This window comes from Eriocheir sinensis, chromosome 24 (genome assembly GCF_024679095.1).
Source record: "Eriocheir sinensis breed Jianghai 21 chromosome 24, ASM2467909v1, whole genome shotgun sequence".
In the NCBI taxonomy this organism is placed as follows: Eukaryota; Metazoa; Arthropoda; class Malacostraca; order Decapoda; family Varunidae; genus Eriocheir; species Eriocheir sinensis.
In genome coordinates, this window is record NC_066532.1 from 2,374,961 (window position 1) to 2,402,450 (window position 27,490).

The following is a 27,490-nucleotide window of genomic DNA, read 5'->3' on the forward strand; positions in this document are numbered from 1 at the left end:
ATTAGAAAAATAACAAATCCTCACCACTAACTTCTGTTCATGGTCTAATTAAATCACCAGGGAAAATAAAGAACATTCACAAAATAGTCAACTTTCTTTAAAACTTATGAATACAATATTTACTGCACTTGCAACCATACATGGGGTTCCTTACATGAATATACATACATAAGAAAAGTATCAATGGCAAATATTTCATCATAAAGGGCATTGTACCTAGTCACTAAGCATGCTAAAGGAGGATATTAGAAACAGCAGACTTCAGAGGACAGTGAACTCCAAGCTCATCACTGAATAAGGAGGAAAGAAAACAAATAAATAAAAATAAAGAAAGAAGGAGAAAGAGGTAAAGAGAAAGAAAGGAGAGATGAAAGAACAGGGAAAAGGAGATAGAAAAAAAGAACGGAGAAAAATGAAGATAAGAAGGAAGAGAAAGAAAATAGAAAGGAGGAGAAAGAAAAAGAGAAAGTAAGGAGAAAACAGAAAAGATGAATTTAAAAACAAAAGGAATGGAGGAGGAAGGAAGTAGAAGAAAAATGAGGAAGAAAGAGGAAAGAAAGAAAATAAAAATAAAGGAGGAGAAAGAAAAGAAAAGAGAAAGGAGAAAGAGAAAGTAAAAAGGAAGGAAGAAAGATAAAGAAAATAGAAAGAAAGGAGACGAAAAAGAAAGAAGAAAGGAGAAAGAAAACAGAAAAGATGAAATAAGAAACAAAAGGAAAGGAGGAAGAAAGGAAGTAGAATAGAAATGAGAGGAAGAAAGAAGAAAGAGGAAAGAAGAAGGAAAGATAAATGAAGTAAGTAACGGATAATTCAACCACAGCGCAAATTATACAGCCAAATAAAAACACCGAAAGAAAGGAAAATTTAAGTACACATCAACAAATTTCATGGCGGAGGAGGAGTCAGAGGAAAGACTATACAGATAAGACAAAAAACAGAAACACACTACACGCTAAAGATGAACTCCAAAACCTTATATAAGAGACTTGAATGTACATGCCACTCAACAAATATATATTACTGAGAATTCTATGAGCCGTACTACAAGTGGAATCCAAGAAGCTTCGGGTCCTTGCAGAGTTCCGTTTAAGGGCCGTATGATAAGTCGAATCCAAGGAGTTTCGGGTCCCTACAGAGTTCAGGATGAATAACTCTGTAGCGACCTGAAACTTCTCGGATTTGACTTGTAAAACGGACCCTACACCAAACTCTGTAGGGACCTGAAACTTCTTGGATTCGACTGGTAATGCGACCCTATGACCTATGTAGTATTTGAGCTTACCCCATAATAAACATCAATGCACATCACTTACACTTAACATATATATTACATTTTACTACAAGGACTATGAATGAAATGCTGGGTTCTTCTGTATGTGTGAATTCTTCGATGTGACTGATGATTCCCTTTTTTCTCGATGAACTGCAAAGAACATGACTCAATTGGAATGCTCTTTTTTTTCATCTTTTTTTCACTCTAGAATCTTTTCATAATATCCTTCTTTTCAATCCTTTTCCTTCCTTGCACTTCATTTATCCTTCTTTCTTTCCTTTTTTTTCTTCCAATCTACTTATAATTATTCTACTTCCTTCCTCCTTCCTTCTTCATCTTTTCTGTTTTCTTCTTTGTTTTTTCTCTCCTTTCTTTTCTTTTCTCTCTCACTCAGCCTTTTCAGATGACTCCCTTAATACTTTCCTTTCCTCCCTTTTCAAAACTTCCTTCCTCATACTTCATCCTCAAAACCTTCCTTTCATGTCATACAATTGGGGGCACACTCTTCTTCCCCTTTCAAGCCTTTTCAAACTCAATACTTCCCTTCCTTTCTCACACTTCAGCCTCAAAACCTTCCTTTCATGTCATACAATTGGGGGCACACTCTTCTTCCCCCTTCAAGCCTTTTCATACTCAATACTTCCCTCTCTTTTCAGCCCTTCATCCCCTCACACTTGGGGCTCAAAACCTCCCCTTCTTTCCACACAATTGGGACACACTTTTCTTCCCTTTCCAGCCTTTTCATACCCTTTATTTCTCTCCCTTTTCAACCCTTCAGGCTCAAAATCTCCCTTTCTTTCCACACAACTGGGACAGACTATTTTTCCCCTTCACTCCTTCCTCACTCAGCACAGAACTTAGAACCACTGAGGGTCAAACTTACAACAGCATTTCCTACTTATATACAGGTTACAACGTACATGAGACTACACATGTATGGCAAGTGTGAGCACAGGAAACTGATGGTATGGCTATCGTGTATATACAGTCACTCGGTAGCTTCCCAGATAATGAAATCACCATGGAGTTGTTAAAAAATTCTACACTAGTTGGCCTTCAAAGTGTACAGCCTGCCGGGTTAGTGGGATGAAGAGGTGCAGTGAGATGTGTGAAGAGGCTGTGTGAGTTGTCGTGTGCCACGTTGCTGCTAGAGAGGGATAGGCACGGACCGGCTCATTATGATATGGTAGTCACAACCTGTCAGATAGCTGGGAGAGAAGAGGAGAAAGAGGAGGAGGAAATGAAAGACAAGAAGGAAGATGCTGATAAAAACAAAATGAAGGAAGACATAATGGAAGTGATAAAACTACAATGAAGGTGAAGGAAGACAAAGAAGAGGAGGAGGAGGAGGAGAAGAAAAAGGAAGACAATTTACAAATAATAATTTACAAAAAAGAGCCAATTTGAAAGAATAGTGTTCCTGAGACCAAGAACCAAGGACCTCTGTTTCTAGTGGGCTGGAATCATATTATTCTGGGTGAAGCTCATTGTGGTTGGCCATACAAGATAAACTGCCCAGTGATTTTCCTGTGTGGGAGGCGGCGGAGGGCAGAGGGACCCAGCGTTGCCAAATTATCGTACTCATCGCATTGCATTTTCGTAGTTTCTGACCAATAACGAATGGAAAAACAAACAAACAAACATCAATAAATAGGAGTTTTAACGCTAACTTCAATTTTCTATCGTTATTTGTGTAGGTACGAGAGTTTGAGGCTTAAAAGTAATAAAGACGATGTGGTGAGTACGATAATCTGGTAACGTTGGAGGGACCCCTTTACAGAACCAGGACATGGACCTCTACTCTTTAGTGAGGCACCTAAGGCCTATACTTTTTCATGATTACACACACTGGGCAAGGAGCAAATGATCCTGGTCGTGAAAGCACCGGTTCCTCAAAAACCAAAGGACCAGATTGATGAACACAGAAGCAAGAAAATTGTGGATCTTTCCAAGAGAACAGAAATGCACCATGAGGGACCTTACTCTGGAATGAAGGGAAGTCTATGATCACATCTTCACCTATCCAAGATTAGCTTTGATAAGGTAGGCAAAGGTGGGAGCATACGCTATAGCTGCACATGTTGGCGGCGCTCATCTCTGTCCTGTTGGCCCTTTAAGCCTGTGGTAGGGGAGAACCCATTAACCCAGTAGCAGCAGGGATCATGTTTCTTAATGGTCCCTCTAAGTGAGAAAAATGAGTAAAAATCATCACTCACACAAACCATTTCATAATACATATCAAAGCATTTGTGATTAGTTTATGTATCATCTATTTTGGGGGGTTTGTATCATGGCACAAATTTGGCCCTTCGCTGCTACACAGGTTTCCCCATTTATCGACCAGCCCGAAAGGAAGGATGAACAGCTGGGTGGGTTGCACGCCGACTGCCATGGCCAGGATTCAAACCCAGGCCCACAGATTTGTAGTCAGGGACGCTAACCACTGCATTGTAGAAGTGTATGGCTTTGGTGGAGTATGTGAAATTTAATGATGAGAAATAGAGAGAAGGAATGTAAATTGTCTTCTCAAAAGTCTTACTCAGCAGACACAAAACAAGAAAGAGAACAAGTACACTCCATCACTTCTAGGAGAGGCCCTGGTCATGAGTAATTTTGTAGTCAGGGACGCTAACTACTGCATCGTAGAAGCAGAGTAGAAGCTTTGGTGGAATATGTGAAATTTAATGATGAGAAATAGAGAGAAGGAATGTAAATTGTCTTCTCAAAAGTCTTACTCAGCAGACACAAAACAAGAAGAGAACAAGTACACTCCAGCATTTTAGGAGAGGCCCTGGTCATGGGTAATTTTGTAGTCCGGGACGCTAACCACTGCTTTGGTGGAATATGTGAAATCTAATGATGAGAAATAGAGAGAAGGAATGTAAATTGTCTTCTCAAAAGTCTTACTCAGCAGACACAAAACAAGAAGAGAACAAGTACACTCCAGCACTTCTAGGAGAGGCCCTGGTCATGGGTAATGTGAAGCCTCATCATCTACTGGTGCTGGAGTCTCCACCAAATCTGTTGCCACCCATCGCTAACCCGTGGGATGATATCTAAACTAACCAACTATCAGTGAGCATATGCCAGGGGGTGAATGGGAATCCCTTGGCATATACTCCCTGTTAGTATGTTTTGCAGTTGCCCTTAAAACAGTGCTCTATAAAACATTGAGCAAACAAATTTCACTCGTTTAAAACTTCATAAATTCCGTCATGCATTATTGGCACCGTTCTCACAATTACTCGACATCCACTGACGTACAAGAAACATTACAGAAATTCATTCCTACATTATACCTTTGATCAACAACTCTTCTTGGAGGGACTAATAACACCATTCTGTAAGCCAGTTATGGAATAGATCAGTTACTTCACCAGGACTCACCATAACACACCATCACCTCCAGCCGTTAAGTCACCAGTGTTCCCCTAACAACTCTTTACCTTGACCTACAATTCTTCTTGGAGGGACTAATGGTGGATTTATCATATACCGTTCTGTAGGCCAGTTAAAGATCAGTTACTTCACCAGGACTCGCCAAAATACACCTAATGATCACCACCAGCATTAGGTCACCAACTGTGCTCCCAGCGTGGTTCTCGGGGCACCGGAGTGGACGGCAGAGGTTGGTGCGGCGGAGCTCTGGGTAAGGCGCAGGATCTCCTCACACACACGCTTGTAGATCCACGCGTCGCCCTTTAGCCGCTTGCGTCGGATGCCCACCACGTCGAGGTGAGCCACGCGACACACCTCCAACTCGAAGCTTAGTTTGGCGCCTCCCACGTCATCGCGCACCTTCCCTCGCAGTGTGTACCTGTAATGAAGGGCAAGGAATGAAAAACAGCAGGGGAAAGTTACCGATAGTATGGTTTAGCATCACCCACATTATCACGCACCTTCCTTCACAGTGCATACCTCTAACAAAGGGCAAGGTGTGAAATGTGGCAGAGAAATAATTACCGACATATCAGTTCTTCTCCTCATTTAACATCCTTATTTAACGACATATCAGTTCTTCTCCTTTTCATTTAACATCCTTATTTAAATGTGACAGAAAAAATTACCAACATATTAGTTCTTCTCATTTAACATCCTTATTTAAATGTGGCAGAGAAAAAATTACAGACATATCAGTTCTTCTCATTTAACGTCCCAGAGAAAAAATCACAGACATATCAGTTCTCCTCATTTAACGTCCTTATTTTCCGTTATGGGGTTGGATAGGCTATGTGTCTCTCCCACTTCTGAGGATTGTAAACTCTATCCTCACTTATGTTGATCCTTCTCATGTCTTCCTCCAAACACTGTCTCCAGGTTTTCTTCAGTCTTCCAGCTGGTCTCCTCTCTCTATCTCCACCAGCTTTTCTGAGTGCATGACCATTTATTTTCTTTATTTTCTCAATTTTTTTACAGCAAAGGGGACAGCTCAGGGACATGGAGGTAGAATTGGTGGAGTCGACATCAGCCCAATTAAGTGAATCCGCCCGAGCTGTCATTTTTACGGCCAGGTGTCAGGTGTTGTCAGGTCAGGCTCCCTCTTAATGGGCTCGGCCAGGCTCGCCCACCCCCATCTTTTGCCCGTAAATTTGACAGTTCGTCGGCTTCACCTCAATGAATGGGATTAGCGGGCCGTGTCGACTCCACCAATTCCACCTCCATGCTCAGGGACAAATAATAATACAAAACAAAAAAGCTCACATGGTGCTGTACTGTTCCTGCAAATAGTGGACACTGAGAAAATATGTGGTGGTGGAATAATAACATAATCATCATCATCTGTTTAACGTCGGGTCTTCCCATGGTTTCTTATAAGGTTACAGTCAACGAACTTTGAGGTAGAGGGCAGAAGACCACCAGGAAGGCCAAGGAGGACGTGGAGAAGGGAAGGGTGGTGGAGGAAGATATGAGGAGGCTGAACATCACAGAAGAAATGGCTATGGACCGGCAACAGTGGAGGAGGCTCATATCCCGTCCAACCCCACCATAGGGAATAAATGGATGTTAAACGATGATGATGATGAATGTCCTTGGCCACTAACAGTCTCAGGCATGTGTTCTTACCCCTTCTGGTTGCAGAGAATGCCCTTGTTCAGCAGGGCTCGCCGCAGGTCGTGAAGGACTTGGTCTGGGTTCCTGCTGCCGGTGGTGCTCACATTGTACAGGTTCTGCAAGGGGTCAAGGAAGGTTAGAACGGTCCCTCCTCACCAGTAAATATAAAGAAAGAAAAATAAGAAAAAAAGAAAAATTAAAGATATATAAGAAAAGAAAAAATGGAAAGTAAAGGACGTAGTTCAAGAAAAAATAAATAAATAGAAAAAAAGCAACATAGTATAATTTTTTTCTTTTTTTTTTTTTACAGCAGAGGAGTCCGTTCAAGGGCATAAAAAAAGGAAAAAATATGAAAAAAAAAGCCCGCTACTCTCTGCTCCTAAAAAGAGTTCATAAAGTTCTGTGGATTTTGATTCCTTTACATATAAATACTAATATGATGTTTAAAAAACCTGGAATAGGGTTTGACTTGCTGAATTTCAACTGGACCCAAAGGAAACAAGCATCAGTATTCTGCTAGGCAATTCCAGCTGTCCTGACCCCCACCTTGCTCTCCACCACCGCCGGTCCAGTGTCGACATTCAGCTTCTTCCGAGGGGTCAACATGTTCTTCATCTTGTCAAGTCGCTTCTCAATGCTACCAAAGACCTTCCTCGAGGACAGCGGCGTGCGGTTCGACGACCAGCCCCAGTCTTCCGAGGGCGCTATGTATCTGGGAAGCGAGGAAGACAAACAGGGAATCAATAAGGCTATATTTTTAAGCATTTTGGCTCCCAATCACACATTTGACAAGGCTTTCATAGGCCTTTGGGACATTTCCAGAAGTTTTATGACCCTGGTGGTAGTTTGACCCTTCTTCTGTACCATGAACCTTAAAACAACACTCATTAGAACCCGATTCATCCCCTCTTTGACCTTTAGAAATAGCTGATGTGAGGAGCGAAAATAAAATAATATGAAAAACGAAGAATATTGAGAGGGTGGTGAAGAATGATTCAACACAGCAAACACCTCGATTTTTAACCCGGTAGCTGCGGGGATCATGTTTCTTAAAGGCCCCTCCAAGTGAGAAAAATGAGAAAAAATCATCACTCACACAAACCATTTCATAATACATATCAACGCATTTGTGATCAGTTTATGCATCATCTATTTTGGGGGGTTTAGGTATATCATGGCAAAAATTTGGCCCGTCGCTGGTACACGGTAAAGCCACAAATTTGGCCCGTCGCCGCTACTGGGTTAAAAAGTAACATAACCTCACCTGGATTTACAAGGAGTCACATATTCGTTGAGGCCGCTGTCCACTGATCTTGAGGGCGACAACTTTTCACTGTCTGAGGAAGAGAAGAGATGTTTAGAAATGGAAAAATCAGTGAGAGCTGCTTTCACCCTCCCAACAATAGCTTAAACTGGTATAACTAACATAATCATCATCATCTGTTTAACATCGGGTCTTCCCATGGTTTCTTATAAGGTTACAGTCAACGAACTTTGAGGTAGAGGGTAGAAGACCACCAGGAAGGCCAAGGAGGACGTGGAGAAGGGAAGGGTGGTGGAGGAAGATATGAGGATGCTGAACATCACAGAAGAAATGGCTATGGACCGGCAACAGTGGAGGAGGCTCATATCCCGTCCAACCCCACCACAGGGAATAAATGGGCGTTAAACAATGATGATGATGATATGCTTCCAACTATTGCTGTCCATTGCCTCAGCTTCTCCAATGCCCAGTGCTGCCAAGTCCTCTTCAACGGTCAACATGCTGCCTCCATGTCTTCCTTGGCCTGCCTGGTTGATGGCGACCTGGCTCTTCCAACCCAACAGATCTTCCCAATGCCTCACCATACCCCATCCTCTACACATACCAGAACCACCTCAACTGTACTCAGCTCCTTCAATCCACTTCTTGCCACTACTGATAAAAATGATAAATGAATACTTAAAGTGTTCCCAAGTGAAGCGGATGGTGATGAAATGGAGGAAAGGAGGAAGGAGACATATCAAAGAGGAAGGGATTTGATGCATTTATGTATGGGAGGAGAATCTGGTGAGTAACACATTTTAAGAAGTTGCCTTGTGTAGGGCCATCTGACCTTATATAGTCTCCTTATATCTTTGTGTATCCTTGCGACAGAGTGAAAGGAAGGTAAAGGTGTTGGTAAAGCAAGCAAACCACTCCACCAAGCCTTACAGGGGGTGGACGGAGTGATCTTGATGCGGGACTTGTTGGCGGAGGACGGGATACGGGGCTGGGCAAAGTTTTCCTTCTCATCGTCACTGGTGGAGGGCGGCCGACGCTTCCGGGGCGATATGAGGGGCGTGAGGCCAAGGTCACTGCCGCTCTCCTGACGGGGTGAGCGCTTCCCTGTGGCAAACAACGGACACATGGATTAGATGACAGAGTAAAACGGTGGTTCCCAAACACATGGTCATGACCCAAATGAGGGTCACAAGGGCGCTTTTCAGGGTCGCTTGAGTATCTTGGAAAAAAGACAATTACAATTATATCATACTATGAAGGCCAATTTTTTAAAATCACTGTGGGTCGAATTAGATTTTTCAATGGCATAGTTGAATTACTTCAGTAGGACAGCATGAAAATTCTCCTAAACACATACTAACAAAAGTAGCGTTGTAATAAAGCACTCATGAATGCTACTCGTATGACGGTAAATCACATGAGTAGCATTCACTTATAATACTCATACGCCGAGCATATGGTGTGGAGGCGGGGGATAAAATCATAAATACCTTGAAGTATAACAAAAATAATTGAAAATAAAGACAACAGATTCATGCAATTAGGGTCGCCAAGCCACCTCAACCAGAGAAGTTTGGGAACCACTGGAGTAAAATAATTATCTTTCATTTGTTTAGTTTTATTGATGCATTTAGTTTTGTTCATTTATGTAAGTATTGATAAAATATCCAAGCAAATAAAACTGAGTAATATATTCAGCTGACTGATGAAGTGGAGCAAAGATACAAGATTAAGTGGATTAGAAGCCACAACACCACCTACCCAGAACTCATAACCACGAGAAGGAGCCACTATAAATGCAATATCACATACACTACTGGACTGACTGAAATTTACCCACCACAGACTAAGGGGCTAATGCAACAGAGATGAGCACCAAGGCCACGCGCAGCTATAGTGTATGCTCTCCCAACTTTACTTACTGGATTTACTTATTTATTTATTTATTTATTTTTTTAGAGGAAAGGAAGCAACTCAAGGGCACACAAAAGAAAAGTGAAGAAAAAAGCCCACTAAACGCTGCTCCAAAAAAAGATAAAAACAGAGATAGCAGAGGATTAGACTGGATTCCTTACATAAATGGGGGACAAAACTCCATGATGAGCTTTTGCCTTACCTGTCACCTTCTCCACTATTTGGTCGATGGGCGTGGCTTTACAGATGGCCAGCAGGTCCACGTCATTCAGGCCCCCTTCCAGTGACGTGTGAAGGCCTCGGGGGGAGTTTCCGAGGGCGTTGGATCCTGGCCGGGTGCTGGCTGAGGAGTCGTGTTGCTTCTCCTGGTTCAGCTGGTCTATAAGTGACCGGGCAGGGACTCGCTGTGTCTGGAAATATGTAAATCATGAATGTGATAAATATATAGATGACAGACAGGGGTTAAAAAAAATTCGTGTCTGGAAATATGTAAATCATGAATGTGACAAATATATAGATGATAGACAGGGGTTAAAAAAATTCCACTTGTTATGTCTGATTAACGGGCATAAAAATTAGTTAAAACTGAAAATATAATAAACACTAAGTATGTATAATGTTTGGATTTGCTATAAAGAGAAAAATTAAGAGAAAACAAGAAAAATATAAGCTGAATATAAAACTAGCAAAACACTAAAATTTCTCTATCCTGCACTCACTGTACTTTTGAGGTATGAAAGGAAATCTAATGAAACCAAACAACAAACAACAAAAGAAGAAAAATTAAATCAAGGTGTTTTTTTCAGTAAAGGAAATGAAAAAAAATGTTGAAAAGAAAAACAAAGAAAAAAAAATTGAAAAATCTCCAAAACATCAACTAAAAGAACCATCAGCCAGTCTTACGGATTTGTCGCCAGTTGTAATTCTTGGGAGAAGCCGCAGCGGGTGTCCCTTCATCTTCTGGGCGAGCAGCAGGAAGTAGGTGGCCGTGAGGTAGTCGTAGGACCACCGCAGCACAGCCTGACGCACAGCCACCCTAGACTTGCCCTGATGTACCGCCACCTCTGTTATCACGTCCTCGTCCACGCCGTGAGTCTGGGCGGAGGACGGAAGGTTAGCGAAAGGGAGATAACGTCAGTCCCACAGTCCACGTTAAGGTCAGTTCTGTAGTCCAAGAGTTAAGGTCAGTTCTGCAGTCTAACAGTTAAGGTCAGTTCTGCAGCCCAAGAGTTAAGGTCAGTTCTGCAGTCCAAGAGTTAAGGTCAGTTCTGCAGTCTAACAGTTAAGGTCAGTTCTGCAGTCCAAGAGTTAAGGTCAGTTCTGCAGTCCAAGAGTTAAGGTCAGTTCTGCAGTCCAAGAGTTAAGGTCAGTTCTGCAGTCCAAGAGTTAAGGTCAGTTTTGCAGCCCAAGAGTTAAGGTCAGTTCTACATTCCAACACGTAAAGGCAAATGAGAATGGAAAGTTAGCGGAACAGGGTTAAGGCCCGTCTCCCAGTTTAAATCAAGGTCAGTTCCATGGCTCCAAAAGGTCAGTCCCACAGTCCAAGGTAAGGTCAGTCTCCCAGTCCAAAAGGTCAGTCCCACATGTGTCCAATAGGGTTACTTCCACAGTCCCACAATCCATGTTTAAGGTTACTTCTACAATACAAATAAGGTCAGTCCCAGAAATTAACATCACTCCCAGTCATCTCAGTCCAACATTTAAGGTCACCCCAACAGTCCAAGAAGTAAAGGTCGATCCCACAGCGTCACATTAGAGCAGATTCATAAGTCCTCGTGGAAGGGTAAAGAATGGAGCTGGAGTGGTTACAATCTGAGGCTGTGTTTTCTAGATCTACACTATGGGACTAAGTGCATCTGCTAAGTGTTAGGTATTATTAAATGTGCCTTAACCCTATCCGATCCGAGGGGGGACAAATCTGGCCTCTCCTCAGGCGCTTCGATCAAAACGATACTTTTTTTTTTTACTTTCCACTAGCTTCTTTTCACTTGTTATTCATTATTGTTTTACACTATTGATTCGGTACCAGTACTTAGTGTTCATGAGCGTTATCGTTGTTCAGATAAATGAGTACGCTGCTTGGTGTTATGAGTGCGAAAATTTGAAAATGTCGGATCGGATAGGGTTAAAAAAATCAGAGGTTACTGCTAGATGCTACAGTACACAGAAAAGAGATGCTACACTAAAAATCAACACTATTCTAAAAAGCTCTGAAAATACTAAGATTCCTTGGGGTGTATAAGATAAAGAAACCAAACCACATCAATGCAAAAGGAAGCAATCACTGGTAGAAGTCAAATGTTCCGCTGTTAGATGCTACACTAAAAATCAACACTATTCTAAAAAGCTCTGAAAATACTAAGATTCCTTGGGGTGTATAAGATAAAGAAACCAAACCAAATCAATGCAAAAGGAAGCAATCACTGGTAGAAGTCAAATGTTCCGCTGTTAGATGCTACACTAAAAATCAACACTATTCTAAAAAGCTCTGAAAATACGAAGATTCCTTGGGGTGTATAAGATAAAGAAACCAAACCAAATCAATGCAAAAGGAAGCAATCACTGGTAGAAGTCAAATGTTCCGCTGTTAGATGCTACAGTACACAGAAAAGAGATGCAACACTAAAAATCAACACTATTCTAAAAAGCTCTGAAAATACTAAGATTCCTTGGGGTGTATAAGATAAAGAAACCAAACCAAATCAATGCAAAAGGAAGCAATCACTGGTAGAAGTCAAATGTTCCGCTGTTAGATGCTACAGTACACAGAAAAGATGCTACACTAAAAATCAACACTATTCTAAAAAGCTCTGAAAATACTAAGATTCCTTGGGGTGTGTAAGATAAAGGAACCAAACCACATCAATGCAAAAGGAAGCAATCACTGGTAGAAGTCAAATGTTCCGCTGTTAGATGCTACAGTACACAGAAAAGAGATGCTACACTAAAAATCAACACTATTCTAAAAAGCTCTGAAAATACTAAGATTCCTTGGGGTGTATAAGATAAAGAAACCAAACCAAATCAATGCAAAAGGAAGCAATCACCGGTAGAAGTCAAATATTCCGTTCTACAAAGGGTTTTCAGGACTATTTCTCGGTGCACTGTCACTGTATACATCCTTTCTGACATGACACAATCAGCGCTCAGGATTCAACCTCAATTTCCGTTACTATTATTACTGAGATCCATGAAAGAACATCAAGGGCATATGAGAAATTGATACAGACCCAAACAGTCCCCTTTATAAGCAGACTTTACTGAGATCCATGAAAGGACATCAAGGAAAAATAAGAAATTGATATACACCCAAACAATCCCCTTTATGAGCAGACTTTGATATGAAAAATAATAGTGATAAGAAAAATAGGAAGAGGTTAAAAAGAGTTAAAAAGTGGGTGTTGACTTTTGCCTTAAACTTATCAATGTCAAGAGGAATGTCAGGAATGAGGAGGAAGAAAGATATTTACGGAGGAGGGAAAAGGGAGAAGGAAAGGAGGAAAAAGGATATGAAAGAGGAGGAAAGAAGAGAGGAGAAAAGATGAGGGGGGAGAGAGAGAAAGGGAAGTAAAAAATGACAAAAACTGCAATATACTTCTTCAAAATGACTAACAACACTGCCGTCAGAAAGGAGCGCACTAGTTAACAGAGAAGGAAAGGAGGAAAAAGGATATGAAACAGGAGGAAGAGGAGAAGACAAGGGGGAGAGAGAGAGGGAAGCGAAAAATGGCAAAAACCGCATTACTTCTTCAAAATGACTAACAACACTGCCATCAGAAAGAAGCGCACTAGTTAACAGAGAAGGAAAGGAGGAAAAAGGATATGAAACAGGAGGAAGAGGAGGAAAGAAGACAAGGGGGGAGAGCGAGAGGGAAGCGTTAAATGGCAAAAACCGCATTACTTCTTCAAAATGAGAAGAGGAGGAAAGAAGACAAGGGGGAGGAGAGAGGGAAGGAAATGGCAAAAAAAAACACTACATTTTCAAATGACAAACAACACCTACATCAGAAGAAAGATTGGTTAACTGGAGAAGGGAGCGAGAGGGAAGCGAAAAAAAAAAAAAACCCTTATTCAAATGACAAACAACACCACTACCGTCAAGAAGGAAAGGAGGAAAAAGGATATGAAACAGGAGGAAGAGGAGGAAAGAAGACAAGGGGGAGAGCGAGAGGGAAGCGTTAAATGGCAAAAACCGCATTACTTCTTCAAAATGACTAACAACACTGCCATCAGAAAGAAGCGCACTAGTTAACAGAGAAGGAAAGGAGGAAAAAGGATATGAAACAGGAGGAAGAGGAGGAAAGAAGGCAAGGGGGAGAGCGTGAGGGAAGCGTTAAATGCCAAAAACTGCAATATACTTCTTCAAAATGACTAACAACACTGCTGTCAGAAAGGAGCGCACTAGTTAACAGAGAAGGAAAGGAGGAAAAAGGATATGAAACAGGAGGAAGAGGAGGAAAGAAGGCAAGGGGGAGAGCGAGAGGGAAGCGAAAAATGGCAAAAACTGCACTACTTCTTCAAAATGACTAACAACACTGCCGTCAGAAAGGAGCGCACTAGTTAACGGAGAAGGAAAGGAGGAAAAAGGATATGAAACAGGAGGAAGAGGAGGAAAGAAGACAAGGGGGGAGAGCGAGAGGGAAGCGTTAAATGGCAAAAACCGCATTACTTCTTCAAAATGACAAACAACACTGCCGTCAGAAAGGAGCGCACTAGCTAACAGGCACCGAGACTGAGAATATCTAGGTCACCGCGATCACCCAAGCCAGCAACACACTACGAAGAGGCAGCGGGGCAACAGTACGGTAATGACCTCACCTCTGGGTCCTGGTGGCAGTGATGGGGGGAAGGGGAGGAATAACATCATTAGTTCCGATAAAAATTCACTCCACTCGTCCGAACCTTAGATTAGTTCTCGTAAAGCATAGTACGTTCACACCAGAATTTCTAAACATCGTATGAGTATTTATTAGGTTCTGTGGTTAGTTTGGCCTTTTTTATACCAGTTTTGTGATGGAGTTAGTTAGAAGTGTTGGATTTTTACTGAGTTAAATCAAAATTGACCTCTATTTTGGCCACTCCTCTGAACTCTTTTTATAGGAGCAGTGATTTACGGGCTTTTTTTCATTATAGTTTTCTTTTTTTTGCCCTTGAGTTGTTTCCTTTACTGTAAAAAAATAGATAAAATAACTCAATTGCAGTGACGAAAAATTCAACAAAACGAACTAACAATGCCTTGAAAAACAGGAAAAAAAAGGCAAATCATTCACGGTATTTGTAAAGACTAGTATGACGTTAAAAAAATCAGGCGTTAGATTATATCCCACATTTTTCTTATATAAATACGTAATACCGTCCTTCAGTTTTATCTACACACCAGCATTGCAGCTTCACACTCTTTCAATCCTCAAGCTTCCCAGTCTAGCCGTTCACAACAAAACTTGACATGTTTCAGTAAAGCCTAGACACCCATGTTAAGCAGTTCCCCATAAAAGTTTAAACCTCTATCTCTTAACACAACATGCAGGTTTTGTTATTAGTTGTGCACCAAAACAATTTCTCGTCATGGCTATGGATTCATTTTACGACTTTCTAGTTGCTGTGTTTCTACAACCAACCCGGCAATGCTCTACAGGAATGTGTGTACCCCTCGTGTGTATTAGCTCCACGGCAATGGTGAGATGATAGTTGTATCTTAAATTTCATGTGGAGTTATGTTTACTGGAAGGGAGGCAGCAAAAAAATAAAAAATAAATAAATAAATAAATAAATAAATAAAAAAGAATAAGTAAAATAAATAAATAAGTAAATAATAATAAAAAAAAGCCTGCTGACACTTCATTAAAATAGTGTGTATGTGTGTGTGTGTACAAACTTACTTACATCCATATGCATGTGTACCCAAGTGCTGTGTGTTTCCTGTGTGTTAAAACTTACCTACACACACATGCATATGCTGTGTGTGTCGTGTGTGTACGAAATTACCTAAATACATGTGCGTGTGTACCCAAGTGTGGTGTGTGTCAGTGTGTGCATGTCCCTACCTTGTATTTAGAGGAGGTGTCGATGATGGCGGGGGAAGGTCCGCCGCTCAGCCAGGGGTGCGTCATGAGCTGTGACACGGTGATCCTCCTCTTGGGGTCTACCTGAAGCATGGCCGCCATCAAGTCCCGGCTGCCAGGACTCAGCCACTCAGGGTTCTCATACACACCAGCCTGCGGGGAATAGGAAAGTTGGAAAGTTTTGTTTAGTCGGCGCAACATCTGTGGTCATATGCCGGAGAGAGACAGAAGGGGAAGGAATTATAGAAGAGAACAGATCCCAGGAGACGGGACACAACCCCCGATTAATACCTGGTACCCATTCACTGCTGGGTGGACAGGGACGTAGGATATCGGAAAAGCCGCCCAAATTTTTCCACTCCGCCCAGGAATCGAACCTGGGCTCTCTTGGTTGTGAGCCTAGTGTGCCCTGCAGGGAATAACACAGACCAAGAAAGGTTGAGTGTCAGGTGTATAGGTGATGCTAAAGATCAGGTGTGTAGATGAAGGGCAAAAATATGTTCATGGCACCACATAAGATAAGGTGCCTCGTAAAGGAAATTAAATGTCAGTCTGTGGGGGACAATAAGATAAAAAATGTTGAAGATTGGGTGTGTAGATGAAGGGCAAAAATATGTTCATGGTCACCACATAAGATAAGGTGCCTCGTAAAGGGAATTAAATGCCAGTCTGTGGGGGACAATAAGATAAAAAATGTTGAAGATTGGGTGTGTAGATGAAGGGCAAAAATATTAAACTATGGTGAATGATCTGTGAATTAACCGTGTAGCAGCGACGGGCCAAATATGTGGCCTTACCGTGAACCAGCGATGGGCCAAGTTTTTGCCATGATATAAACCCCCCAAAAATAGATGATGCATAAACTGATCACAAATGCATTGATATATATTATGAAATGGTTTGCGTGCGTGATGATTTTTTCTCAGTTTTCTCGCTTAGAGGGGCCTTTAAGAAACATGATCCCCGCAGCTACCAGGTTAAGAACAACAGGTGAGATGGAGTTTGGTACATAGCCATCACACGAGAAAATAATACATGAAGTTGAAAATAAATGAGAAGTTTATCAAGTACATTTACATGGGAAAAATGTAGGTGAGAGTTCGGTGGAGAATATGTGAATGAAGGATAACCAATTGGAATAGAGGAGTTTTGGTCATGGCCACTACCTAAAAAAATAATGCATCAAAGGACAGAAGTTAAATGAGAAGTTTATCAAGTACATTAACAAGGGAAAAATGTAGGTGAGAGTTTGGTGGAGAATATGTGAATGAAGGATAACCAGTTGGAATAGAGGAGTTTTGCTCATGGCCACTACCTAAAAAAATAATGCATCAAAGGACAGAAGTTAAATGAGAAGTTTATCAAGTACATTTACAAGGAAAAATGTAGGTGAGAGTTTGGTGGAGATTATGTGAATGAAGACAACCATTTGGAATAGAGTTTTGCTCATGGCCACCACCTAAGAAAATAATGCATCAAAGGATAGAAGTTAAATGAGAAGTAGTAAACCAGAGATACTATGAGATCTAAAATGCACTCTTGCCTGTCTATCTTAAATACTGAAGCACTAACCTGAATTTTTCTGTACAGGGCACCCAAATTTTCATCATCAAAGGGAAGAAAGCCACACAGGAGAGCATAGAGCAGCACACCCATGCTCCAGATGTCTGCCTCAGAGCCTGAAAGATTGGAGAAAATAAATATTAACCCCTTGGATGCGGACTCATCATCATCATCATTTCATCGACGCCTGCTTCTAGGAGCTCCCATCAGGGGAAGCCACGGCAGTAGAGTTTCCAACTTTCTCCATCCAGACACTCCCTCCTTGCCTGCTCAAAGTTTCTCAAAGATCATTCCCCCCTCTCCCTAACGTACTCCTGTAACCTATCCCTCCATTTCACTGGAGGTCGTCCTCTAGCATTCCCTCCCTCTATCTCACTCACATACACCCTTCTGGTCATCTTACTCTCCTCCGTTCACTCCATGTGGCCAAACCACTTTAAAGTTTGTCGCTTCACTTCTTCCTTTCACCCCCGTGACACATTCCAAAACACTCGTACACACTTTCATTACTCATTTCATCCATTCTACTCACACCACAAGCACTCCTCAAATAACTCATTTCCACTGCCTGCACTCTAGACTTTTGACTTTCATTCCAGGCCCACGTTTCACTTGCATATGTGAGGGTTGGTGCTATCATTGTATTTCTCCAACATCTTCACTCTTTCATCCCTCACGCTGGTAAACTCTGGAACAATCTTACTTCATCTGTATTTCCTCATGCCTATGACTTGAACACTTTCAAGAGGAGCATATTAGGACACCTCCCCTCCCAAAATTGACCTCTCTTTTGGCCACTCCTCTAAACTCTTTTTATAGGAGCAGTGATTTGCAGGGCTTTTTTTTCATTATAGTTTTCTTTTCTTTTTTTTGCCCTTGAGCTGTTTCCTTTACTGTAAAAATAATAAAAAAAAAAAAAAAAAAACTATCACAAGGCTCATAATACTACCCATGGAAATACTAACACAATCTGAGAACACATGTTGTGACTCACCGAGGTACTGCCTGCCAGACACGAGCTCAGGCGCCGCATAGGCCGGGGAGCCGCAGCAGGTGGCCAGCCGCTGGTCCAGGCCGCCCGAGGGGTTGGCACACAGCCCAAAGTCTATCAGCTTCAGATGCTGCTCGTCGTCCAGAAGCAGGTTCTCCTAAAACAATGATGTGTGTGAGGAGAGGCAATCAAGTCTTGGTGATACGTGTATATGATTCAGCCTTCTAAACCTTCTTCTGTGTGTGAGGAGAGGCAATCAAGTCTTGGTGATATGCATTTATGTGGGCAATTCCTGCATCTAATCTGGCCTATGATTTCACCTTTTTCTCGTAAGTTCCCACCCTCCTAGTTCACCAGCAGCAGGTTCTCCTAAAACAATGATGTGTGTGAGGAGAGGCAATCAAGTCTTGGTGATATGTATTTATGTGGCCAATTCCTGCATCTAGTCTGGCTTATGATTTCACCTTTTTGTCATAAGCTCCCACCTTCCTAGTTTACTGCTGATGACTACATAGGTATTAACTCTTAGACAGCGGTGGAACTCTATATAGACAGTCCAAAATTCAGTCAGTCAGTTTTGTGTGGCAGAAATATAACACTTCCAGACTGCAGTAGAATATATATAGAGACGATAGTTAAAACATCCATTAGCTATGTGGTGTAACTATACTTGTGCTACGGTCCTAAGGTCGGCAGTGACTATATGTAGACCATTCATTTTGGGGGGAGCTACTCTTCAAATACTGCCGCTGTCTAAGGGTTGATGGATAATACCTGACCTGTATCTGACATTAATTTCAGTGAGACAAATACTTACTTGTTTTCTCCCTAAAGGCAAAGCTCTATGATGCATGTAATAACAGAGGTTTACTAAGAGCACTAATACAGGTTTATGCTTCTTCAATGAGACAAATACTTACTTGTTTTCTCCCTAGGGCACAGCTTTTATGATGCATGTAATAACAGAGGTTTACTAAGAAAAGCACTGGTACAGGTTCATACTTCACACCAAATATAACTTTACTGTACAAACACTTATTTCATCATTTCTGTCATTATTGGCCTGTAAGATAACGACGCTTCCAGATTTATCCAGATGTACTAACACTTATCTCATCATTTCTGTCATTATTGGCCTGTAAGATGATAGTGTGTTCATAGTTACAGTTCACAGCAATGTCCACTGTGCTATTGAAGGCTATACTCACAGGCTTCAGGTCCCGGTGTGCATATCCCATCTTGTGGACGAACGCCACCGCTGAAGTGATCTGCCTGAAGAACACCCGCGCTTCGTCCTCCTCCAGTCTGTCTCGCTCAACTGAAAGGAAGGTTTTTGTAAATTCCGAACCCATACATTTCCATTTTCAGTTCATTTTCCCTCTATGCCTTTTCATGGGAGAGAGGTCAGTATTATAAGACAGTTTCACTTCTCATATCAGCTATTTCTAAAGGTCAAAGAGGGGGTCAGTCGGGTTCTAATGAGTGCTTCTTTAGGTTCATGGTACAGAAGAAGGGTCACACTACCACCAGGGTTATAAAACTACTCCTGGAAATGCCCACAACTCATACGAAAGCCTTGTCAAATATGTGTTCTTGGACGGCGAAATATCTTATAATATGACCCATTGGTACAAAACTGCAATTCTTTTCATTATATCCTAACCTAACCTAACCATTATGAATATCAGCAGGGCATAATAATTCCCCTGCAGGCTCTCAATAACAGTTAAGAGAGGCCAAATCTTCCCTGAAGCCTCCTTTCTAATGCTTGAATTAAATAAAACAAATCCTCTGGGAGCTAAATGATAAAAAAAAAAAAAATAAATAAATAAATAAATAAAAAAAAAAAACATTCCAGGACCCATAATTTAAAAAAACATTCCCTACCAGGCTCTCAGTAACAGTTATAAGAGGCTAAATCTTCCCTTAATCCTCCTTTCTGACACCTCAAATAAATGTGATAAATCCTCTGAGCTAAATAATAATATAGACAAAAAAACTCCCACAGTCCAAGTTAAGGTTAGTTCTACAGTCCGAGAGTTAAGGTCAGTTCTGCAGTGTAACAAGTAAAGGCGGAAGGGAATGGAAGGTTAGCAGAACAGGGTTAAGGTCCATCTCCCAGTACAAATCAAGGTCAATTCCAGTCCCAAAAGGTCAGTCCAGAACCCATAATTTAAAATACAATTCATTTGACCTCTAAATGGCGATAAGAACATAAAAAATCCCCTTGTCTCTTGATGCCCTACCATTAATCAAAATAATAATAATAATAATAATAATAATAATAATAACAGCAATAATAATCACCTATGTAGTCAAATAGTTCTCCTCCCGGGCAGTACTCCAGCACCATAAAAATCTTGGAGTCTGTCTCTATCACCTGGTACAACTTGCAGATGTGTTGGTGCGACAGCTGCTTCATGGCCTCTATCTCAAGGTAGATACGGGGCAAGTCCTCCTGAAAAGACATAATCAAATTGGTGAAGTCTTTTTTTTTTTATCAGAGGACACGGCTCAAGGGCAATAAAAAGTACAAAAAATAAAAGATAAAAGGTAAAGAGTAGCCAAAAGAGAGGTCAATTTCGGGTGGAGAGGTGCCCTGATACACTCAACCTTCATTGGCAAGGAACAGGAGTTATAAAAAAGAGGATGATGGATATAGAGACAGATCTGAAGATAAAAAAGGTGGATGGATATCAACACAAAAGACACAAACAGCTAGGTTAAGAAGAAACTAATGCAGATCGATAGACACCATACACAGTCAACATGATGAAAAAAAATGAGACAGGTAAACAGATATCAACACGATACAAACAGATATAAAAAATGAAGAAAGATACACAGTAGACACAGACAGCAAGATATATATAAGTGATAGCCAGACTTCAACAAAATAAGACAAACAGCTAGATATCAAGAAAAGAGGAAGATAGATAGACACAGTAGATACAGAAAGCCATATACAAGAATAATTATGATAGATATATATAGACAAAACACAGATACAGTCATAAAAAAAATAATTGAGATATAGACAAAAGAAAATACATACTCATAAAAAATAATAATGCTATATAGACACACAAGACAGACAAAAAGCCCCAAATCAAGGTCTCCTCACCCCCAGCTGCCTCTTGTCCATAATCTTGAGGGCCACCTTCTCGCCGGTCAGCAAGTGTGTCGCCAGCTTAACCTTGGCGAACCCCCCGGAGCCGATGGTCTCGTGGAGCTCATACTGGCCGTCCAGCACAGCGTAGGGGGCAGAGACTTGCTGAGGCATCGTGGTGGCACTGCTTGATGTCTTGCCTTCAATGCTCACAACGCTTCAGGACAGAAAAATAAATAAATAAATAAAGGTTAACAATAGGTAGTCTAGATTTGTTTTTTGTTTTTTTCCTTTGACGCGCAGCTACGGCGTATGCACCCAACTTTACTCTTTACTTCTTTGATGTCTTTTCATGGACCTACCCTAATCTAGCCATTATGAATACCAACAGGGTCTAATAATTCCCTTGCAGGCTCTAAATAAGTTAACCTAACCTAACCTAACCATTATGAACACCTATGACAGCAAACATAGAACAGAGAACCATATATACTGTAAGAAATGCAGGTTCACACTAGTTATATATACCTATGAAAGAGAACATAGATAGAGTACCATATATAAGAAATGCATGTTCACACTAGTTATATATACCTATGAAAGACGACACAGATACCAAGCCACAAGGGAAAATAAGGAAGATAAACAAAAAGAATATGAGAAGATTGTGACTGGGTTCAACATACACCTCTCTACTGCTCCTCTGTATTAAAACAAGGGAAAAAGGACACAAATACTGAGCCATTAAGGAAAATAAGGAAGGTAAATTAAAAGAAGATTGTGACTGGGTTCAACTTAAATCGCTCTATTGTTCCTCTGTATTAACTCCATGACTGTGGATTTCCTACCAGAAGACATCACCAGGCTACAGGAATGGAACAAAAAGTGACTGCTACAATTCACAACAAGTAACTGCAAGATGAAATATTAAGTTTTTGCTTGTGGAATTGTTTGTTAATTTTGATCTTTAGTTTGTCCTGTGTGAGACCAACTTGTCCTATTAGATCATTGTTTTATCTTGGACTATGGTGGATTTAACCCCTTAAGGGGGGGCGGAACAGCTGGAATGGAAAAATGGGGTCAATAATACTTTTTTTTTTTTTACATATTTTCATAGGAAAAGTATCTAAAAAAACATATATGACTATGAGAACAATGGGAGCGCCTGGGAAAAACGTTTTTAAAGGAGGAACGGTGCGCAGACATTTACGCCGGGTGGACTTTAAATCTTATGTACAAGGAGTTTCTGCTGTATTTTCTTCACTTAGGCTTGGTGGGATACGCGATATGGTATAAGAAAAATACAAGAAGAAGAAAAGAGAGCAGAGGAAGGGGAAACATATGGCTGGCATAGCGCCTGTGTAGAGATACAGTTATGTATCTTTTTGGTGAGCAGTGTCTTTGAGTTGAGGAAGGCGCTCATTGCTGGTAAAACAAGACCCCTCAACAATGATTTGACACTGTGAAGACACCCCAGCAGTGAGGACCTAATACGGTCCGCTAAAAGCGCCAAGAATCATCAACTCATGGGACCCACTGTCAGTCACTGGAAATACGGTTGAGAAAAGAATGCATTTCCTTATTGTAAATACATTATATTGATAACTTTTGACTATTACATATTATATTAGTGTAGTATATGTTTGTAGTGCATATATGTAAAAATGAATGTAATCGTGCAATAAATAAATGCAATAACTAACAAAATATGTAATGTGAAAACTTAAACGCGTTTTCTCAAAACCACAAAAAATAACTTCAAAATCAGTTCTGCAAAGAATACTCCATGGAGCTTGATGAAAATCACTACACTTATACATGGTGTATCTACATTTACAAGTAGAGTTTTTGAAATATTGAAAGAAAATGGTTTTTGAGTGTTTTTTGGTAAAATTGTTACGAATAACGATTTACATGAAATTGCGACAGCGATTACTTGAACTATACAAAATTTAGCAAACTACTTGTAAATATTTCTACAACATTCAACTACTACCATGCAAATGCAAAAACTCTAAAACGAAACTGTATTTTACGCTGATTTTTAAAGTCTTGACCTCATGAGGTCATGACCTGACCAATTAGCAGGTTCTACCTTTGGGATAGTATCTGAAACATGATTTTAAACATAATAGAGAAGTTTGAGGCAAAAATATTCAAAACATTTTTTTTTATGAATATTTTTTACCTACCCGTTCCCCCTCCCCTTAACTGCAAATTTCCTACAAGAAGACATCACCAAGCTACAGGAATGGAACAAAAAGTGGCTGCTACAATTCAATGAAGAAAAATGTAGTCATGCACCTTGGGAGGGGATATCCAGCATACCAATACCACATGGGAAACACTCCGCTATCCACCACAGAGGCAGAGAAAAACCTGGGAGTATTATGTTACCAGGCTACCAGTGAAGGTGAAATCCGTGCCAAACTTAGCGGATGGGTTAAAACAAGTGTGGGAATAACAGTGATATGCTGAGCGAGTCTTTTTAGTCTTTTTTTATCACATTACCAAAAATCTGATGCTCATTTCTCACCTACATCCCTTGGTGGCTCAGATCAAAGGAGGGAATGAACTAAAATCTCACAACCTAACGTCCACACCTTTGAAATAGTCTGTTTGTTTATTCAGCTGAGGCCTCAAGTGCCTCCTCCTTACACCTGGGCCAAAATTCAAATCAGTGGTTATCCAAGACACTGTGATGAGCCCTTTGGAGGCTGAAGGATGAAATTAACTTACCTGATTAACTCAACTTACCTAACTTACATAAAAGAAAACTCATTACAACACCCATACATATAAAATAGTTGTTTGTTCAGCTGTAAGGCTTGAAACACCCATTTACACATATGAAAATTCAAATAAATGGTAGACTATGACAGTATAACAGCTACATCCTTGGGTAACTCCTTTGGGGACTGAAGGATGAAATGTATACAAAATAAATACTCGCATTCTAAAACCCATACATTTAAAATAGTTGTTTGTCCGGCTGTAAGGCTCAGAACACCCACTTACACACATGAAAATTCAAATAAATGGTAGACTATGAGAGCATGACATCTACATCCTGGGGTATAATTCCTTTGGGGGCTGAAGGACGATATATATAAAAAGAAAAACTCATTCCAACATCCATATATAGTTGCTTGTTCAGCTGTAGGGCTTTAGAACAGCAATTTACTGACATGAAAATTAATATAGATGGTAGATTATGACAGTATAACAGCTATCTGATGCTTCCTTGGGTAATTCCTTTGGGGACTTAAGAATGAAATACATAAAAAGAAAAACTCATTCCAACATCCATATATAGTTGCTTGTTCAGCTGTAAGGCTTTAGAACACCAATTTACTGACATGAAAATTAATATAGATGGTAGACTATGACAGTATAACAGCTACTTCCTAGAGTAATTCCTTTGGGGACTGAAGAATGAAATATATAAAAAGAAAAACTCATTCCAACACCCATCCATACATTTAACCCCTCTAAGCGAGAATAATGAGAAAAAAAAGCATCACTCACGCAAACCATTTCATAATGTGTAGCAACGCATTTGCAATCAGTTTATGCATCATCTATTTTGGGGGGTTTATATCATGGCAAAAATTTGGCCTGTCGCTGCTACAAGCCACAAATTTGACCTGTCGCTGCTACCAGGTTAAAAAGTTTGTGTGTCCCACGGTGAGACCTGCAACACGCCTTTGTTTAACATCCCACGGGAAATTTATATTATTAACTGATATGCCAAGACACAACTACCATTATGAATATCAACAGGGTGTAATAATTCCCATGCAGGTTCAAAATAACAGTCAAAAAAGGCCAAATCTTCCCTTAATCCTCCTTTCTGATCCCTGAAATAAATAAAATAAATCCTCTGGGAGATAAATAATAATATAGACAACGAAAACTTGCATTCCAGGACCCATAATTTAAAATACAGTTCGTTTTACCTCTAAATAGTGACAAAATAGCCAAAAATTTCCCTTCCTCCTCCCTCCCTATGCTTTCAAAACACGGGGGTATCTACTTCCAGCTAAAACCTTAATAATTTCCTCTATTTAAGGCTTCAGGATAATCTCTCACTAATAACAGGTATCACAGGAGTCTTACTATGCCTCGGGAGTCCCTTGTGCCCCAAAAGCCAAAAATTCCCCTTCCTCCTCCCTCTCCATACTTTAAAAAAAAATAGAGGTATCTACTTCCAGCTAAAGCCTTAATAACTTCCTCTATTTAAGGCTTCAGGATAATCTCTCACTATTAACAGGTATCACAGGAGTCTTAATATGCCTCGGGAGTCCCTTGTGCCCTAAAACCTCCCCTGGGGCTCCAAATAAAAGGAAATATGGACGAAAATTCCCTTAACATCAGCTGAGGCCTAAAATGAACCCTGGATTTTAAGTTTCTGGGGCTAAACACGAACAAATAAATAGCATGGAAAGATTTTAAAAGCACTAATAATACTTACTGGTACTGAATATTCCCTCAAAAACTCCAAATGGGGGGTTAAAAGGTGAAAATATTACCCAACGTTGCCTTCCTCCACGCCCTGATCACCTGAGGCCAATAATGAACCCTTGATATTACGCTCCTTAGGCTAAATACTTACAAATAAATAGCATAATAAGATCCAAATAGCACTGATAATACTTTCTGGTACTGAATATTTACCTGGAGACTGTAAATAATGGGTAAAAAGACAAAAAACATACCTACCGTTGCCTTCCTCCCCGCCCTGATCAGCTGAGGCCAATAATGAACCCTCGATATTACGCTTCTCAGACTAAATACTTATAAATAAATAGCATAATACGATCAAAATAGCACTAATAATACTTTCTGGTGGTGAATATTTACCTGGAGGCTGTAAATAATGGGTAAAAAGACAAAAAACATACCTACCGTTGCCTTCCTCCCCGCCCTGATCAGCTGAGGCCAATAATGAACCCTTGATTTTACGCTCCTGAGGCTAAACACGGACAAACAAATGGTACAGAAAGGTCCTAATAGCACTAATAATACTTTCTGGTACTGAATATTTACCTGGAGGCTGTAAATAATGGGTAAAAAGACAAAAAACATACCTACCGTTGCCTTCCTCCCCGCCCTGATCAGCTGAGGCCAATAATGAACCCTCGATATTACGCTCCTTAGGCTAAATACTTACAAATAAATAGCATAATAAGATCCAAATAGCACTGATAATACTTTCTGGCACTGAATATTTACCTGGAGACTGTAAATAATGGATAATAAGGCAAAAAACATACCTACCGTTGCCTTCCTCCCCGCCCTGATCAGCTGAGGCCAATAATGAACCCTCGATATTACGCTTCTCAGGCTAAAAATCAACAAACAAATGGTACAGAAAGGTCCTAATAGCACTAGTAATACTTTCTGGTACCGAATATTTACCTGGAGACTGTAAATAATGGGTAAAAAGGCCAAAAAACTCACCTACCACTGCCTGCCCGCCTTGAATGGCCATCCAGCAGCGCGCCAGCCAATCAGCGTCGAGGAGGGGAAGTGAGCTGAGGGTTGCGCACTCACAGCAGACGATTTCGAATATTACGCTCTTAGGAATACTTATGGAGTGTGTAGAAGCAAAGAAAAGTAATAATGGAAGAGTCTAGTTGTTGGTAAAGACGAGGGGGAGAACGAGAAGAGACGAGAGGAGAGAATAAGGAAGAGAAGGAGGGTTGAGCACTTCCTTTCCTCTCTTGCCAGCAGACGATTTCGAATATTACGCTCATAGGAATACTTATGGAGTGTGTAGAAGCAAAGAAAAGTAATAATGGAAGAGTTTAAGTGTTGATAAAGACGAGGGGGAGGACGAGAAGAGACGAGAGGAGAGAAATAAGGAAGAGAAGGAGGGTTGAGCATTTCCTTTCCTCTCTTGCCTGAAGCCGATAACGAAATATTAAGCTGACAGAAATACTTATGGAGTGTGTAGAAGCAAAGAAAAGTAATAATGGAAGGGTTTAGTTGTTGATAAAGACGAGGGGGAGAACGAGAAGAGACGAGAGGAGAGAATAAGGAAGAGAAGGAGGGTTGAGCATTTCCTTTCCTCTCTTGCCTGAAGCCGATAACGAAATATTAAGCTCATAGGAATACTTATGGAGTGTGTAGAAGCAAAGAAAAGTAATAATGGAAGAGTTTAGTTGTTGATAAAGACGAGGGGGAGAACGAGAAGAGACGAGAGGAGAGAATAAGGAAGAGAAGGAGGGTTGAGAACTTCCTTTCCTCTCTTATCAGC

At 40.7% G+C, this 27,490-nt stretch overlaps 1 protein-coding gene across 6 annotated transcripts; it reads right to left on the reverse strand.

Annotated features, from left to right (window-relative positions):
• Positions 1-1,640: 1,640 nt before the first annotated feature.
• On the reverse strand, positions 1,641-26,840 carry LOC127002740 (maternal embryonic leucine zipper kinase-like). 6 transcript variants are annotated; one of them, XM_050868843.1, is made up of 14 exons: positions 26,692-26,840; positions 21,244-21,445; positions 20,427-20,577; positions 19,328-19,437; positions 18,123-18,276; positions 17,138-17,244; positions 15,548-15,718; positions 10,407-10,598; positions 9,706-9,913; positions 8,520-8,693; positions 7,590-7,662; positions 6,872-7,037; positions 6,338-6,441; positions 1,641-5,090 (listed from the first exon to the last, which is right to left on the reverse strand). In XM_050868843.1, exons 2-14 carry the CDS (start codon positions 21,400-21,402, stop codon positions 4,844-4,846), a joined length of 2,016 nt encoding a protein of 671 aa, XP_050724800.1. In that variant the 5' UTR covers positions 21,403-21,445; positions 26,692-26,840; the 3' UTR covers positions 1,641-4,843. The 6 variants fall into 6 exon arrangements, with proteins under 6 accessions (XP_050724800.1, XP_050724801.1, XP_050724802.1 ...); XM_050868844.1 differs by having other exon boundaries at positions 26,696-26,740; XM_050868845.1 differs by lacking the exon at positions 26,692-26,840 and adding an exon at positions 26,509-26,529.
• Between the last annotated feature and the right edge of the window lie 650 nt (positions 26,841-27,490).